This window comes from Nansenia antarctica (genome assembly GCF_963989245.1).
Source record: "Nansenia antarctica genome assembly, chromosome: 8".
Classification (NCBI taxonomy): domain Eukaryota; kingdom Metazoa; phylum Chordata; class Actinopteri; order Argentiniformes; family Microstomatidae; genus Nansenia; species Nansenia antarctica.
The window spans coordinates 33,970,191-33,985,328 of record NC_137678.1 but is presented as its reverse complement, the minus strand read 5'-3'; the positions used below and the strand labels follow the sequence as shown (position 1 = coordinate 33,985,328).

General features: G+C 48.6%; 1 protein-coding gene across 1 annotated transcript in view; it reads right to left on the bottom strand.

Moving 5' to 3' along the window:
* ptprr (protein tyrosine phosphatase receptor type R) overlaps positions 1 to 11,647 on the bottom strand; it is a gene marked incomplete at both ends in the record, with an annotated part of 26,340 nt that extends 14,693 nt beyond the window's left edge. The window contains 6 exons of the mRNA XM_080538294.1: positions 2,914 to 3,042; positions 4,632 to 4,772; positions 4,967 to 5,080; positions 10,023 to 10,205; positions 10,272 to 10,465; positions 11,629 to 11,647. Of these exons, the coding sequence (XP_080394420.1) occupies positions 2,914 to 3,042; positions 4,632 to 4,772; positions 4,967 to 5,080; positions 10,023 to 10,205; positions 10,272 to 10,465; positions 11,629 to 11,647 (780 nt within the window). The remainder of the gene's footprint in view (positions 1 to 2,913; positions 3,043 to 4,631; positions 4,773 to 4,966; positions 5,081 to 10,022; positions 10,206 to 10,271; positions 10,466 to 11,628) is intronic.
* Positions 11,648 to 15,138: the final 3,491 nt, after the last annotated feature.

Sequence of the window (15,138 nt, the reverse complement as noted above, 5' to 3'; positions counted from 1 at the left end):
AAGCCTTTCCATATATGTTTACACACCCCATTATTTTGTTCACACTATTTACATCCCTGACAGTACATGTCGTGTCATCTGCATATTGATGAATTATGCTAACTCCTCCCCCCGGCATATTTATTCCCTTAATTTCTTTCTCCTGCTTAATATAAGCTGCCAATGGCTCCACAGATATGCTATATAGCAATGCTGACAGTGGACACCCTTGTCTTATTGATCTCCCCAAAGGGAAGGAGTCAGTCAATAATCCATCTATCTTTACTTTACTTCTAGCATTCTTATATAATAATTCAATCCAATCCCTCATAACAGTCCCAATCCCAAAATGTTCCATTGTTTTCAATAAAAAAACATGTTCCACCCTGTCAAAAGCCTTATTTAAATCCAAAGATAACAATAAACCCCCTTCCTCCCTCATGTCCTTCACAACATCCCTTAATGTGCACATATTCTCTGCCACATCCCTCCCTGGGACTCCATAGGCCTGGGTAGGTGCAATCATGTTTTTCATTACTTTATTCAATCTATTTGCTAATACTTTTGCTATGGTTTTATAATCACAATTAAGTATGATAATGCTCTATAATTCTGTAATTTGTTCCTGTCCCCTTTACCCTTATACAATAAAGTGAGCACCCCCAAGCCCATAGAGTCCGGAACCACCCTTTTATTCCCCATACACATATACACTCTGCACAATATAGGGGCCAGGATGTCAACAAAAGCTTTATAAAATTCAGCCGTCAACCCATCCGAACCCGGACTCTTATTTGGGTTTAACCCCATGATGGCTGTCTTAACCTCCTCCACCCTTAGGTCTGCATCACACATTTTCCCTTCTTCTTCTGTCACCCTAGCTTCCACTGCTTCTAATACTTTATTCATACATTCCTCATTCACACCCCCAGATGTATATAGGTCTGTATAAAATGACTGCACAGTATCCATTATTCCCACAAAGTCTGTTATTATTTCACCTTTATCATTCTCTAATTCCTTAATTTTCCCTTTCTCTTTCTGTCTCTTCTCTAAACCTAAAAAGAATGCTGTACTCCTTTCTCCCTCAACCACATACCTTGCCCTACTCCTTACTAAAGCACCGTCACACTTTCTCTTCTCTAACTCCCTCAAATCTTCCCTCACCCTCAAATACTCTGTTAAATCATGCCCTGGAATATGATCAACTCTCTCCTGTTCTATTGCTAACCTTTTCTGCAAATCTCTTTTCTCCCTCACCCTCTCTTTCCCTCTCCGTTTTGCGAATGCTATTATTACAGCTTTTAATTTATCCTTCATCCCTTCCCACCACACACACACATCACTCTCATACATCTGGTCTTCCATAGCAACACTCACACACTCTCTTACTATCACCCCAAAACGTATATCTTTAAGTAAACTTGCATTAAAGCACCATGTCCCTCCTCTTCCCCCTACGTTCCCCGCACCTAGCTGGAAAGACTGAGCATCGTGGTCACTAAAGGCCATAAACCGATACTCAACCCTTCCAACCAGGTGCCTCACCTCCCTCTTCACTAAACACAAATCGATCCTTGATTGTCTCAAAACCCCCATCACCATTTGTCTCCTTGAAAAAACCTGTGCATCAGGGTGCCCCTCCCTCCATATATCCACCATTCCTCTTGTGCGCATCATTTCTAATAATACTGGGCGTGACGGATCATTCCTAAATTTCACCCCCCTTGTTACATCTAACCTATCCACCACCACATTATAATCCCCAACCATAATACAATTCCCAACACATTTCTCTTTCAATGATTCAAAAAAAACTTTCCTATATTTGTCCACATTTGGTGCATATATACAATACAGTGCATACTCTATCCCTTGATATTCAAACCCCACTCCCACCACTCTTCCCTCATTATCACTCATTATATTCCTTACATTGTTCACCACCCCATTCTTTACCAAAATAGCCACCCCACAAGCATACACTGTTCCATTGCTCACATAAACTTGTCCATTCCACCTCCTTCTTACCTCCTCCATTATGTCCTCTGTCCAATGCGTCTCTTGGAGGCATATGATCTCCTCTCTGTATGCTGCCAACACAAGCTCCATCTTCTTCCTATCCCTGAGTCCATTTGTGTTGACAGCAACAACCCTGACCATAGTCAAGACACACAAAAAAGTAACATATGCACCGCCATGTCATTTTCCTACCTTGGTCTTCTTCCCTCGTGCACCTTTTGCACCCCTTCCCGATCTTGTCCTCACCCTCTGTACATCCGCGTATAGTCCTTCATCTGAACCTTTTCTTTTCCACACGCCCTCTGTTGAAGGCCCTGCCTCATCCATCTCTCCATCCCTCACTGCGTTGTCGAGGCTGGCTCCAATCTCCTCTCTCTCTTTACCCTCCACTTCCACCGGACCCGGCCCCTCCGCTCCTCTCTCCACTTCCGGCTCCAGCTGGGTCTCCTCCACCACCTCAGCTTGTCCTCCTCCTTCCGTCACGTCTTCATGGCTCCTTTCCCCACCTTCTCCTTGTGTCTCCACCTCTTCCTCCTCCACCACCTCCTCCTCTCCCTCCATCTCCTCTTCTTCGTCCCCCTCCACCTCCACCTCCACCACCTCCTCCTCCACCTCCACCTCCTCCTCCTCCTCCTCCTCCTCCTTCTCCTTCTCCTTCTCCTTCTCCTTCTCCTCCTCCTCCTCCTCATCACTGCTCACTCTCTCTCCTCCATCATATCTCCTTCCCATGCATTCACGTGCATAATGTCCTTGTTTATTGCACTTAAAACATACGAACTCCGGGCATTCTCTTATAACATGTCCTGGCTTGATGCACAGCCTACACACCCTTACTTGTTTGTCATGAATAACCCTAAAGTGATCCACTCCAACCAGGGTCTCAAACTTAGTCGAATATGGTAACGACCTCACCTCTTCGGTGAACTTCACCTTCATGTATCTCGTCCCGTCTGCTATGTCCGTTCCCGGCCACGTCTTTCTCTTAATCGGTGACACCGCCTTCACCCGCCACGACTCCAGCCTGTACCTTATCACGTCATCCTTCAGATATACCGGGAGATTTAAAAATGAGACCACCATTTCATCCACTGCCAAGTCCTTTCCCATTATTCTCACGTCTTTTATCATCTAAAACCATCCGTGAGCTTGTCCTTCCCTCTCCTCGATGCCAGCGTGATCTCATATTTTCGGTCTCCTTTATCCCGACAGCCCTCCACATTTCCACACACCTCCTTTATGCCTCTCAACATTTCCATCATAGTGATGTTACTTCCCTGCTCCAGTCGCACTTCCACCGTTAAACTTGCGTTGTACCGTTTGTCAGTGTTGCTTTCATCGTCGTCCATTCCGTTCGCTGTGTTCGTTGCCATGCCGTCCGTCCTTAGAAGCCCCCGATCAGCACGAAGCTGTCGGGGTACTCAAAACCCTAAACTCACTTAAATATAGATGTTATTATAATGTTCGTTAGTTGTTTGCAAAAACACGCTCAAACTTTTCTTCGACTCTCACTCTCATTCACTTCCGCTCATGCGCATAGACGGCGGCTCTACCTCCTGCGCCACAGCCACCCCTGTGTGTGCATGTGTGTGTGTGTGTGTGTGTGTGTGTGTGTGTGAGCGTGTGTTTGGCCCAATCCCATTTCTCATTTTTACCCCTACCCCTCGTTTTGGAGTGCCACTCGCTTTTCGGCTTGTTTCGGTTTAAATTTTCCCCAATGAAATGGGACAACCTTTCAAGACCCTGATACGTCATCAGCAGTATCATAGAAAAGCATAGACGCTCACGATTCATTCACAACTTAAGTTTCACGCTATCAATTGATCAAATAAAAGGCATCAAATAAAAAAGAACAATGCTTCATTACCAGGCCAGTTCATGACAGAATAGTGGTGCTCTGTGGGCTAGCAACCCGTGCTCCTACCCTGCCTGATATTAGAGGACCGGTAACAAGTGCAACAACTTCGCGGCTGAACTATAGTTACATTTCGGGCGTCATATCATATGCCATCAAAGGGGGGAAATGAGACATGGAAATATGACAAAATGCAGGACTGTCATGCACAAATCAGCCTTAAAACATGTAACGTTAGATAGCTAATGTTAAACACACAGCTAGACACATCGGCATCATAGCGATGATTTTGCTACGCTAGAAAATGTCTATAATACATTGAATACGATGGTTATCATAATTTTTTTAATCTTTAGTCATGAAGAAAATAATTACATTTGTGGTTTTCTTTTCCTGCTTGTTATTTTGTTGCCGATGATTCGCAAGGCTTTCTGGAATTTCATAACACTCCATTTGGAGTGTGCATTTGAAAAGATATGAAGATGTAGCCCTCCCACTTAGCCCTAACCCTACACAATAGGTGTGTGTGTGTGTGTGTGTGTGTGTGTGTGTGTGTGGTGTGTGTATACGTGTGTGTGTGTGTGTGTGTGTGTGTGTGTGTGTGTTGGGATGTAGAAGCCCACCTGCCCGTGGGAGGAGACAGACAAGATGGCCGACGGCCGAGGGTTGTCACATGTAACACACACACACACACACACACACAGTCACACACACACACAGTCACACACACACACAGTCACACACACACAGTCACAGTCTCACACACACACACACACACCTCTGAGGAGATGCCTGTGATGCCCAGGTGTTGGTCCAGGACGTTGAGCTTCAGCAGGTGGATGATGTCGTCTGCTGGGAAGGGCTCCGTGGCTCCAGGCCTATCAGAGGACACGTACAGCTCGATGCCATTCTTCCTCTCCTAGGAGGAAGAGGAGGATGAGGAGGAGTAAGAGGAAGGTGGGGAGGATGAGGAGGGAGTGGAGGAAGAGGAGGATGAGAAGGATGAGGAGGATGAGGAGGAGGTCTGTGTGTGTCTATGTGTTTCTGTGTGTGTGACTGTGTGTGTGTGTGTGTGTGTGTGTGTGTGACTGTGTGTGTGTGTGAATGTCTTACGTTGAGTCTGTTGATGTGGACATGTCTGGGGGAGGTGTCCAGGGCAGAGGCCACACCCTCACGGAACCACCGCAGGAAACTCACGTTCACCTGCCTCACGTCCACCTGTAGGGTCTGAGAGGGGGAGGGAGGGAGGGAGGGAAGTGGGTGGAGGGAAGGGGGTGGAAGGAGGTAGGGAGGGAGAGAGGGGGGGGTGGAGGGAGGGAGGGTGGTGGAGGGAGGGATGGGGTGGAGGGAGGTAGGGATGGGGTGGAGGGAGGGAGGAGGGTGGAGGGAGGGAGGGAGGCGGGTGGAGGGAGGGAGGGAGGGAGGCGGCGGGTGGAGGGAGGGGGTGGAGGGAGGGAGGTCGAGGGAGGGAGGTAGGGTGGAGGTGAGAGAGGGAGGGGAGGGGGGGGAATAAAAAGGAGAGAGACAGTGAGAGAGAGTTATCACCATGGTAACCGCTGTTAAGGTCCCAGGGGAGACTGATTGAGATTGACTGGTGACACACACAGACACAAACACACATACACACGCACACACACACACACACACACCTCCCATCCCCCCCCCCCCCCCTCCGCCTCACACCTCTGATCCAATCAGAGACAACGTGACCTGCAGCCATGGGATCAACACTCTAATCCACTCAGCTGTTCAGCACATCAACACCCCGCCCCCGCTTCCTGTCTGTCACAGGGATATGTGTGTGTGTGTGTGTGTGTGTGTGTGTGTGTGTGTATCTAGGAGGGTTCCCAGAAGTGTCCATAGAATCAGAGACGGAGCATTCTGAGAACCTCTCCTGGTGAAACACACCCACACACTTGAACAGACACACACACACACACACTTGAACACACACAGTCACACTTGAACAAACACGCACATACACACATTTGAACACACACACACACACACACACACACACACACACACACACACAGAGAAACACACAGGAAGACAAAGCGAGTGGCACCATCTGTGGGTTACACAACCTCTCAAAGGCTGGAGGAAACACAGCTTCTCTCTCTCTCTCTCTCTCTGCCAACACCCTTTCTCTCTCCCTCTCCCTCTCTCTTTCTCTCTCTCCTTTCTTTTTATTTCACAAATCTCCATCCTTCCATTCGTGAAATCGTCATGGCGATGATGAATGGCCCGCAGGAACAAATCATTGTGGTTGCGGAGAGGAAGTGTATTTCTGTCCCCCCCCAGAGAGAGAGATAGAGAGAGGCAAAGAGAGAGAGAGAGAAAGGCAGAGATAGAGAGAGAGAGAGAGAGAGAGAGAGAGAGAGAGAGAGAGAGAGAGAGAGAGAGAGAGAGAGAGAGACGAACTACGGGATAGGAGATAGGGACTAGGGGATAGGGGATAGGGACTAGGGGATAGGGACTAGGGACCAGGGGATAAGGGATAGGGGATAGGGACTAGGGGATAAGGGATAGGGGATAGGGGATAGGGGATAGGGACTAGGGACTAGGGACTAGGGACTAGGAACTAGGGGATAGGGACTAGGGGATAGGGACTAGGAACTAGGGGATAGGGACTAGGGGATAGAGACTAGGGGATAGGGACTAGGGGATAGGGACTAGGGGATAGGGACTAGGGGATAGGGACTAGGGGATAGAGACTAGAGGATAGGGACTAGAGGATAGGGACTAAGGGATAGGGACTAGGGAATAGGGACTAGGGGATAGGGACTAGGGGATAGGGACTAGGAACTAGGAACTAGGGGATAGGGACTAGGGGATAGAGACTAGGGGATAGGGACTAGGAACTAGGAACTAGGGGATAGGGACTAGGGGATAGAGACTAGGGGATAGGGACTAGGGGATAGGGACTAGGGGATAGGGACTAGGGGATAGGGACTAGGGGATAGGGACTAGGGGATAGAGACTAGGGGATAGGGACTAAGGGATAGGGACTAGGGAATAGGGACTAGGGGATAGGGACTAGAGAGGGACTAGGGACTATGACACATACACACACACACACACGCACACACACTCACTCATGCTAACACACACACACACACACACAGACACTTATGATCGCGCGCACGCACACACACACACACACACACTCACTCACTCATGCTAACACACACACACACACACACACACACACACACACACACAGACACACAGACACACAGACACTTATGCACGCGCGCACACACACACACACACACACACACTCATGCTCACCCACACACAGACACACACTCACACACACACTCACACACTCACACACACACACACACTCACACACTCATGCTCACCCACCTCATTCTATTTAATGAGCGTGATACTGATAAGTCATGTGATTACTAGTTAGCATAGTTAGCAGTTTTAGCATAGTTAGAATAGTTAGCTATGTTAGAGCCAGAAGCCGTACCAACATGTGTCTGCAGTGGGGGGAGATACGATACAATAAGATGTGAGTAGCGTTCTTATCTCTGGTAATCAACCTCTGACATCATCTCTCATATTACCCACACAACCCTGCTCCCGCTCAATTCCTATACGATAGAGATAGGATCACAGATAGTCTCTCTCTCTCTCCTTGTCTGTCTGTCTGCCTGTCTGTCTGTCTGCCTGCCTGCTTGTCCGTCTGTGTCTCTGTGTTTGTCTGTCTGTGTCTCTGTGTCTGTCTGTCTGTCTGCCTGTCTGCCTGTCTGTCTGCCTGCCTGCTTGTCCGTCTGTGTCTGTGTTTGTCTGTCTGTGTCTGTCTGTCTGTCTGCCTGTCTGCCTGTCTGCCTGTCTCTCTCTCTCTCTCCTTGTCTGTCTGTCTGTCTGCCTGCCTGCTTGTCCGTCTGTGTCTCTGTGTTTGTCTGTCTGTGTCTCTGTGTTTGTCTGTCTGTCTGTCTGTCTGTCTGTCTGTCTGCCTGCCTCCTGCCTGCCTCCCGCCCGCCCGCCCGCCCGCCCGCCCGCCCGCCCGTCCGTCCGTCCGTCCGTCCGCCCGCCCGCCCATCTGTCTGTCTGTCTGTCTGTATAGAGTATACTTTACAGCTAACAGGAACCAGACAGAGGGTCTGGTTGTAAACAGAGGGTCTTGTTGCTGCTGCATCAGAAGCTTTCCTTTGTTCTTGAAAGGCAATGTGGCAGAGAGAGAGAGAGAGAGGGAGAGAGAGAGAGAGAGGGAGAGAGAGAGAGAGAGAGAGAGATAGAGAGAGAGGGGAGAGAGAGGAGAGAGAGCACATGTACAGATCAATGTGTTATTGATAATCTCCTTTAATAACATGGTTCCTCCTCAGTTCCTCCCCCCCCCCCACACACACACACTCACAAACACACGCATACTCACGCACACACACACACACACACACACAGATGGATTTGCTGGTGCTAGCTTTGATGTATAGTTAAAGGTGTATAGGTTACAGTTGAATGAGCCTGTCTCCACCTCTCTCCCTCTCCCACTTCCTACCCCTCCCTCCTCCTCCTCTCCCTCTCCTCCTCTCCCTCTCCTCCTCTCTCTCCCCCTCTCTCTCCCCCTCCCTCTCCCTCCCCCTCCCCCTCCCTCTCCCTTCTTCTCCCCTTCCATCCTCATCTACCTCTCCCTCCTCCTCTCCCTCACCCCTCCTTCCTCCTCTCCCTCCTCAGGGTTCGACATTAACGCCGTTTTACTTGTCCGGAGCAAGTAAAACTTTCGGCGGGTTTGTTTGCACGAGCACAACGACGCTGCTAGATCCCGGATATTTTTACCTGTGTGCAGGAAGAACAACACACGGCGCAGGCGCGAGACTAGACTAGATGATCGTGAGTGAAGATATTATCAAAGCGTACTCACCTGTCGATCACCCGTACGCTTTGATAATATCCGGGATCTAGCAGCGTCGTCGTGCTCGCGCAAACATACCCGGCGAAAGTTTTACTTGCTCTGGACAAGTAAAACGGCGTTAATGTCGAACCTTGCTCCTCCTCTCTATCTCCCTCTCCCCCTCCCTCCTTCTCGCCCCCCCCCCTCTCTCTCTCCCTCTCCCTCCCCCATCAGTCATCCAGTCTGAGGTTTCAGGTCTCCAGAGTGATGACGCTGTACCACTGAACCAGAGAAGTGATTGATTTTGGAATTCTCTAAGTAGAGCCTCTTCCATAAACCTATCAACACACACACACACACACACACACACACACACACACACACACACACACACACACACAGGACAGGTGCATTACTCTAATTGTCAGGGTGAGGAAAGAGACCACAGAGGGAATAAGAGAGTAACATCCACCCTCCTCAAAGACTGACACACACACACACACACACACACACACACCTCCCTCTGAAGGCCTGCCTCTTGTTATAGCAGATGGCCCTGCTCAACCATCGCAGTGGGAGAGAGGGGGACAGCAGGGCCATCTGTACCCAGCAGGACCCACCCTCCCTGGGGTCCAGACCCAACAGGACCCACCCTCCCTGGGGTCCAGACCCAACAGGACCCACCCTCCCTTGGGTTCAGACCCAACAGGACCCACCCTCCCTGGGGTCCAGACCCAACAGGACCCACCCTCCCTGGGGTCCAGACCCAACAGGATCCACCCTCCCTGGTGTCCAGACCCAACAGGACCCACCCTCCCTGGGGTCCAGACCCAACAGGATCCACCCTCCCTGGGGTCCAGACCCAACAGGACTCACCCTCTGGGGTCCAGACCCAACAGGACCCACCCTCCCTGGTGTCTAGACCCAACAGCACTCACCCTCCCTGGGGTCTAGACCCAACAGGACCCACCCTCCCTGGGGTCTAGACCCAGCAGGACTCAGCCACCGGTAATTGATACCATTCCTTATTCCGTTCCATGCATTACAATGAGCCCGAAATCCTCAGATTTCTACCTCCACCAGCCTCCCCTGGTACCCAGGGCACATGGTTCGGTTTGGCATCATGATTCTCCCCTGAATATCCTGCCTCTGTGTTAGTCACATGATCCTGACCACTGGATGCACCTGAGGAATGTACAGAGGGTCCACTGGATCCGTCTCAGGATGCCTCTCAAACTGATGCCTCTCAAACTGACCACCCACTGGCTGCCAATCACATGACATCATCATCTGCTGCCCAATCAGAGGGTATCTACTCACCACGGTGACGATGTGGCGTGTGGAGACAGGGGCGTTCTCCACCTGCACCTCGTGTTCCGGTCGGGCCAGGAGGCTGACGCTGCTGCTGCTGCTTCTGCCGTGGCCGTGGGAAGTCTGCCGGAACCGGGAGTCCAGCAGGCTGGCTAGCCTGGCTTGAGTCTGGGGCTGGGCCTGGGCCTGGGCCTGGGGCTGGGGCTGGGGTTGGGGTTGGGGCTGGGGCTGGGGCTGGGGCTGGGCCTGGGGCTGGGCCTGGGGTTGGGGTTGGGTGTAGAGGTGGTTGGACCCCCCCCTCAGCTCCCAGCGTGCCCCCCCCAGGTGCAGGGCCTTCTCCTGGCCGTCCGCGTCCACATAGCGGTAGACCAGGACTGGGCGTGGTCGCTCCAGACGCTCCAGCCTGCCACGCAGCACGGTCATGTGACGGTCATGGTCACCAGAGAAACCGCCTGGCAGAGAGGGAGGAGATAACACTGTTAGAGGAGAGAGGGAGGGGGGTGGAGAGGGAGGGAGGAAAGAGGGGGGAGAGAGCGAGCGGGTGGACAGGGAGGAGAGAGGTAGGGGGGAGGAGATTAGACACTGTTAGAGGAGAGAGGGAGGGGGGTGGAGAGGGAGGAGAGAGCTGAGATGAGAGGGGTGGACAGGGAGGAGAGAGGTAGGGGGGGAGGAGATCACACTGTTAGAGGAGAGAGGGAGGGGGGTGGAGAGGGAGGTGAGAGGGAGGGGGGTGGACAGGGAGGAGAGAGGTAGGGGGGGAGGAGATAACACTGTTAGAGGAGAGAGCGAGGGGGGTGGAGAAGGAGGTGTGAGGTGTGAGGGAGGGGGGTGGAGAGGGAGGAGAGGGAGGGGGGTGGAGAGGGAGGTGAGAGGGAGGAGAGAGGGAGGTGGGTGGAGAGGGAGGAGAGATGGAGGGGGAGAGACAACACTGTTAGAGGAGAGAGGGACTTACTTCCCCTCTGCCTGGCTGTGTGCCAAGGACCTCATAAAGCTAGGTGAAATGGACAGGCCAGAAATGTCATCAGTCGAGAGGAGAAGGGTCCACCTGCAGCCGCAGCATGAACGTGAAGTAGTTTGAAGGAAGTTGGCTCGATCATCCCAGAAGAGACCTTCAAACTACTTCACGTTCATGCTGCAGCTGCAGCTGGATATACACTATTATGGACAAAAGTATGTGGACACAATTATCGTCTGAGGCTGTTTTCATGGTTTGGGCTAGGCCCCTTAGTTCCAGTGAAGGGAAATCTTAATGCTACAGCATACAATGCGATTCTAGAGAATTGTATGCTTCCAACTTTGTGGTGAGTTTGGTCTGGGAGAACCTGACTGGCCTGCACACAGAGCTCTGACCTCAACCCCATCCAACACCTTTGGGAACGACGACTGCGAGCCAGTCCTTCTCGCCCAACATCAGTGCCTGACCTCATTAATGCTCTTGTGGCTGAATGGGAGCAAATCCCTGCAAACATATTCTAAAATCTAGTAGAAAGTCTTCCCAGAAGAGTGGAAGCTGTTATGGCAGCAAAGGTGGGACCAACTCCATATTAATGCCCATGGTTTTGGAATGACAAGTTCAACAAGTACATATGGGTGTGATGTTCGGGTGTCCCAATACTTTTGTCCATGGTGTCCATAGTGCACTTGGTCTAGACTCTAGGGTCTGTAAGGTGTTTGGAGACATCTACTATCAGAAAGCGAAACTTACAATCAAGGATCTTCTACACTCTTTGAGGAATCCTCAACTTTTGACTACATAATAATAACTTTAAAAATAACTTTGTATAGTATACATTTGTATAGCACTTTTCTTGCAAATGTTGCAGCTTAAAGTGCTTTAATCATTATATAATCATAATTTCATTATTTTGTCATTTAAAGGCAATATTAAAAAGATGCGTTTTTAGTCTTGACTTGAAAATATTTGCTGAGGTTGCATCCCTAATATAAACTGGCAGTGCATTCCATAATTTGGGTGCATAAAATGAGAATGCAGCCTCACCAAATCTCCTCTTTTGTACATAGGTAATAATAATAATAATAATAATAATAATAATAATAACTAGACAGGGACAATTCCTGTGGAAAATGTGAAGTGTGCTTGCCCCTCACAGCCAGTAGGGAGCAGGTCAGTGGAGAAATATTGCCTGTTTGTGCATAGGGGTCTTGAACAATTTGAGAGACATAAATTGTGTTATTGATTAGAGGGTATAACATGTGATATTTAAGTATGTATAGTAGCCAGTACATAGTACTGTAGTGTAGGTTAGGACCATAATGAATTCACGCAAAATGTGTTAAAACCAGCTTAAGCCTGGTTGTTATGGTTACACTGCATGATGTCGCCGTGACATCATCAGAGGGTGTCATGGTTGTTGTTACTTATAGATGTAAACATGATTGGCAACAAGTATGACAACACCGGTAATAGGAGTTGGCTTGGCGACCAGGAGTGAGTGGTATGATTGGTCAGAACTGCAGTGCGATACCACTGGGGTTGTCAATTCTAGAACACTGAAGAGGTTATGTGAGTAAGATATCTTTGTATTGTTTGGTTAGCAGGGAATTTGACTCGCTCTTTGAGTAATAGCTATGTATTTTATCTATCTGTATCGATATCTATATGTTTACTCTATCTATGGGATAGAATTTGATTAACTTTTCATTGTTTAATGTTTATGCACTATGTGTGTTATTGTGTCATATTATTATACTTATGTATATTATAATATATATATATATATATATATATATATATATATTATGCACACCTTCAGTAGCAACACACAGGATTGCTTACATGCAACTACTCTTCCTCTCCGTACCAGTTAAGATGGAGGAGTGTAGTAATGGAAGTCTGGACGACAAGGTGGGCCTGCTACAGCACACAGACAGCAGGATGAAGAGAGCACGGAAACTGCTGAGGAAAGTGCAGCTGAAGTTCCAGCGCTTTGTGAAACATATGAGGAGGCATGGAGAGAAAGAGGGGAGCTATAGGAGACTGGAGGAGGAGGAGGAGGAAGGAGAGGAGGAGGAGGAGGAGGAGGGAGGAGGAGAGAGAGATGGAAGGAAATATGAAGATGGAGGTATTTCCTTGAGTGTGGTGGGATGGCGAGACTGCAGCAGGGAGGAGAAAGAGGTCATGAAGGAGGTGTGGAGGGAGGTAGAGGAAAGACTGCGGGGAACCAGACAACACAGACTTCAGAAGAGAAGGAGTGATGAAAGAAGAGGAGATAAGGAAGGGAGGCAGGAGGGAGAGGAAAGGAGGGAAGAAAAGTCTCTTGAATTGTTCATGGAACAACACACTGAGAGAGAAGCAAAGGAAAGGAAAAAGAGAGAGACACAGAGAAGACAGAGAAGACTGCAAGAAGAGACACAGAGAAAGACTGGATCAGAGAAAATGAAAGATCTGGAAAGAAAGAGAGAGGAGGAGAAGAGAAAGGGAAGGACAGAGGGAAGAAAGAAAAAGGAGTGTGGGAGAAAGAAGGGATTGGAGGGACTGCAGAGAGATGACAGAATAAGAAAGAGAAAGATGGGGGGAGGGGGGAGGGAGGACAATAATCAGACAAAGGCAGAAGAAGGTGAAAATAAAACATTGGAGGAGAGGATAATGACAGAGGCGGAGCAAAAGCAAGAGAAGAGAGGGAGAAAGGTGGAAGGAGAGGAAGAGGAGAAAAACATAGCTGAGAAAGAGGATGAATGTGATGAAGAGTGGTTACAGAGTGACTGTAGTGAGAATGGAGAAACAACTGTCAACAGTGATAGTGCAAGTATCAAAAGAAACCAAAATGTTTCGAAAGGAAGTGAAAGGAAGACCAGAAGAGAGAGAAACAGGGTGATGAGGAAAAGAGAGAGGGTCTGCGGACTGACGAATGGACAGCTAATGTTGACTCTGTAGAAGACAACAGAAAACAAAAAGATATGAAAGAAAAATATGTGTGGGGAGGAAAGGAAAACTAGTATTGATCTTGAGAGTGAGAACATAATACAAACGAGGATAGAAAAAGGAAAAAAAGAAAGAAAGAACGAAAGAAGGAAAGAAAGAAAGAAGGAGAAAGAACGAAAAAAAGAAGGAATGAAGGAAAGAAAGAAGGAAAGAAAGAAAGAAAGAAGGAAAGAAAGAAAGAAAGAAAGAAAGAAAGAAGGGGAAAAAAAGAAAGAAAGAAAAAAAGAAGGAAAAAAAGAAAGAAAGAAAGAAGGAAAAAAATGAAAGAAAGAAAGAAGGAAAGAAGGAAAGAAAGAAGGAAAGAAAGAAAGGAAGAAAGAAAGATGCATAACCCATTACGAAGGTTTTGCTGAAAGAATAGCAAAGGAGGAGAGGAGAGAACCACATGAGAGAAGAAAAAAGAGGGAGGAAGTTGAAGTTGGGTTAGGGTAAGGTTTGGGGATAGGGTTGGGGGTTGGGGTAAGGTTTGGGGTTAGGATTGGGTTAATGTTTGGGGTTAAGGTTGGGGTAAGGTTTGGGGTTGGGGTAAGGTTTGGGGTTAGGGTTGGGGTAAGGTTTGGGGTTAGTGTTGTGGTAAGGTTTGGGGTTAGGGTTGGGGTTGTGGTAAGGTTTGGGGTTAAGGTTGGGGTAAGGTTTGGGGTTGGGGTAAGGTTTGAAGTTAGGGTTGAGGTAAGGTTTGGGGTTAGGGTTGTGGTAAGGTTTGGGGTTAGGGTTGGGGTAAGGTTTGGGGTTAAAACCTCTTTATATCCACGTAGTCTAGCAGGAAGGGCCCTCAGATTTTAAGATACCCCTACCCGAGGTAGAGCAAATGACAACAATGATTTTTCTTATCTTTAGGGTCTCCCATTAATGAAATTGATTGTTGTCAAATTTTATTTTTGGGGAAAATATGTTTTTTTGGTTGTTCTTTAGAGCTACCCCAATCCCTGAAAAAGAGCCAAATTAGACCAGGCCGAATATGGGGAAGGTGACAAAAAAGCCCATACGTTGAGAATGATCACTCTTTTCCTCTTCAGATTTGCTGAGGTATGAACCAGGTGGTTGTCCTACATCACCAAATAGTCAGACAACTATTTACCTAAATAAATACTGAATTATAGTCCTGTAAACTTAGCTTTAGTTTAGACGGAAATTGTACTTTTTGGTGACAGGAACATAGGACTCCATCACTTTTCTCTCATT